Source organism: Nycticebus coucang, chromosome 14, assembly GCF_027406575.1.
Source record: "Nycticebus coucang isolate mNycCou1 chromosome 14, mNycCou1.pri, whole genome shotgun sequence".
Taxonomy (NCBI): domain Eukaryota; kingdom Metazoa; phylum Chordata; class Mammalia; order Primates; family Lorisidae; genus Nycticebus; species Nycticebus coucang.
The window spans coordinates 62,499,660-62,503,144 of NC_069793.1; the positions used below are offsets into that span (position 1 = coordinate 62,499,660).

Sequence of the window (3,485 nt, forward strand, 5' to 3'; positions counted from 1 at the left end):
GAACTGGTCTTAATAGTTGGGTATGCAAAATTTGAATCTGGCACAAAAATACTTAGGAAAAACTTTTGCAGAGATAATTTCTTAGGAAAAAGGGGCTCCCGAAGGACTGTTGATGATAAAGAAGAAGACCATGCCACATGGAGGTCTAAAGGGAGGCAAAGGCAGAGACAGCATGGGCAGAGGAGGCATGAACAGATGAGGGTGTGGTGGGAGCAGCATGGGCAGCCCCAGTGGCGTTGGCTGCAGAAGTACCCATCTCCCATCCTGATCCTGGGTAAGCATGACAGGAGGCAGGCCACCTGGAACCATCATGACAGGGTGGCCCAGGGCCAAGGGGGGCATTTTTCTGAAACTTAATGCCCTCTGGCGTCTTTTTCACCTTGCTCTTCTATTCTTAAACCAAACCTGCACTCTATAGTCAGTCAGTCACTCCAAAGTGTCTCGCAAGATCCTTTCTCACAGACCCGTTGGGGTACTGAGTGCACTGCAAAAGGCTCTCCAGCTCCTGCAGCTGCAATGAGGTGAACTTATTGTGGTGGAAAGTCAGCTCCTTGTCGTCAGACTTTTGCAGCCTGAATGGTGGCCTTTGGGGCTGGCTCCTGTTGCCTGGATTCCTGGCCATTGCTGTTCCTCTTTTTGTAGTCCTGGGAGCCATGTCAAACAAAAGTTATTATTAAGAAGGTGAATTTCATTTTATCTCCCTTGATATGCAACTTCAATTCTCTGGTAATGTATTAGTTGTAAATTTTCACATTTTTCAACATGCTAAAATATATATACACACACATACACACACATTTATATATAAAACATATATATATGCATGTGTATATACATTTATATAAATAAAAGAATCTTTTTTAAGTGACAAAGGTATGGAAAATTATTATCATGGCCTTGTCGATGTGTTTTATAACAGAAGGAGGCAGTTATAAAGAAAAGAAAGACAAATACCACAAGATACCATTTTAAGGTGAATCTGTAAGTTCCATAGTTGAACTCATGGAAATAGAGAGCAGGGTGCTGGTTACCAGCGGCTGATGATGTGTATGTTGGTCAAAAGATACAAAATGAGTTCAAGAGTGCGATTGTATAGCACAGTGACTGTAGCTAATAACAATGTACTACATTCTTAACATTGCTAAGAGAACAGATTTTAAGTGTTCTCATTGCACACACAAAATGATAAGTGGGTGAGGTAATTTAAAACCAATTATTATTATTATTTTTTATTTATTTATTTTTTTAAATCATAGCTGTGTACATTAATGTGGTAGAGCCACTGATGTCTTCCCATTGTGAGATTTTTGCCAATTTATAATTTTCTCTTTATTTTAAAGGTCTTGAATGCTTCAGAACAAAGAATAAGCATCTTGTCTACAACCCTTTGACTAATACGAGTGGTATTAAATTTCTTTATCTCTTGACTCATGTAAACTGCTTGTTCATATAGATTTTACCAAAAATCACATAGGAATTTAGTTAATGGTCTGCACCATATTTTTCTCTGTAAAATATTGATATCTAAAGTTAAAGATTAAGCCCTATTTACCATTTATCCTTGGGGTAAAAATTATCATCAGTATTTCATAGAAATTAATTAACACAGACATCTGTATATGAATGGAGAATATGAAAAAGTATACACCGGTCCACAGCTGAACACTGCTTCCATCATGTTATTGTCAAATAGTACCAATTTCCATCCCAGCATCTTTCTTCTCCTTGGCATTCCGGGAATGGAAGCCTTCCACGTCTGGATATCAATGCCCTTCTGCCTGGTTTACCTAAGTGCTCTCCTGGGAAATTTCTCCATTCTGTTTATCATCAGAACGGATCCTAACCTCCATGAGCCCATGTACTTCTTCTTCTGCATGCTCTCCATGGCTGACCTGATCCTCTCTACCACAGCTATGCCGAAAATCCTCAGCATTTTTTGGTTCCAGGACAGGGAGATCTATTTTGAAGCCTGCCTTGTACAAGTATTTCTCATTCACTCGTTCTGCAGCATGGCCTCAGGGTTCATCCTGGCCATGGCCTTTGACCGCTACGTGGCCATCTGCAATCCTCTCAGACATTCCAACGTCCTGACACACAGAATCATCAAGAACTTGGGGCTGGCCGTTGTTTTCCGTGGGGCTTTGCTTTTCAGTCCTCAGCCATTCATGCTCCGGTGGCTTCCCTACTGCAAAACTAATGTCATCCCTCACACTTACTGTGAATTTATGGCTCTGATCAAGCTCGCTTGTGCGAAGACCAGGATCTCCAGAATATACAGTCTAACTGCTGCCTTCCTCACTGGGGGTTTAGATTTCATGCTAATCATATGCTCCTATGTTGTCATCCTTTACACCGTCTTCCGCCTTCCCTCCAAGTCTGCTCGGCTCAAGACGCTGGGCACCTGTGGATCCCACGTGTGTGTGATCTTAGTGGCCTATACTCCCGCTTTCTTCTCCTTCCTTACTCATAGGTTTGGACACAATGTGGCTCCGCATATTCATATCTTGGTGGCTAACATATATGTCCTTGTTCCACCTATGATGAACCCAATGATCTATGGTATAAGAACCAAGAGAATCCGAGAACGGTTCCTCCAAGTTTTGACTTCTCATAAATTTTGAAACCACACTTCCTCTAAGCAAGTTACCATGACTGTGTAGACAAAATCAAACAAACAAATTAATAAATATCTATTAGTCTTTTTGTAGTAGCCTATATTCCCGCAACTTTTATTTGTGATATTAATGTATTAATTAGCTTTGCTTAGGTGCTGTTCTCCTTAGGAAACTTGCTTATAGGGTATCTGACTTAGCTGATTTGTTCTTGAAACTTCGCCTCATAAAGCAGTATCTCCACTGTTATTAGATCTCATTTGCTGATATGTTGGCAAAAACTATCTTTTTGCTTGGTCTTATCATCTTTATCAGGGAAATCATTATTGACTGACTATCTCTGAGTTTCACCATGATGCTACTAATAGATTAAGAGATTTTAACTGAAAGGACATAACCTATACAATAAACTGAAAGACTTTGAAATCTGCAACCCTGGGAGTTGGAATGGTGCTGGTAAAATAATTGTATTCTGAAAGGTAAATGATAATGAAACTCTCATGATATAAGTTCCAGAGGCTTTCTTGGATTTTTTTTGTAGACATTCTTATTTACTCTATCTTGCTAGACTTTTTTTTTTTTTTTAAGAGACAGAATCTCACTTTGTCGCCCTCGGTAGAGTGCTGTGGCATCACAGCTCACAGGAACCTCCAACTCCTGGGCTTAGGCGATTCTCTTGCCTCAGCCTCCAGAGTATTTGGGACTACAGGTGCCTGCCACAACAACCGGCTATTTTTTATTCCAGTTTGGCGAGGCCGGGTTTGAACCCGCCAACCTTGTTATATGGGGCCGGCACCCTACCCACCAAGCCACAGGTGCCACCCCTTGTTAAACATTAAAGTTTCTAAATAACATTTACTCCATAAGCACTTC

At 40.7% G+C, this 3,485-nt stretch overlaps 1 protein-coding gene across 1 annotated transcript; it reads left to right on the forward strand.

Moving 5' to 3' along the window:
- The first annotated feature begins 1,676 nt into the window (after positions 1 to 1,676).
- LOC128564486 (olfactory receptor 52P1-like) lies at positions 1,677 to 2,621 on the forward strand. The gene has a single exon (XM_053559950.1). It carries the CDS (start codon positions 1,677 to 1,679, stop codon positions 2,619 to 2,621), a length of 945 nt encoding a protein of 314 aa, XP_053415925.1.
- Positions 2,622 to 3,485: the final 864 nt, after the last annotated feature.

Bases quoted from the DNA above. Each gene is read 5' to 3' on its own strand.
- LOC128564486 (XM_053559950.1), top strand. From the start codon at position 1,677: ATGTTATTGTCAAATAGTACCAATTTCCATCCCAGCATCTTTCTTCTC.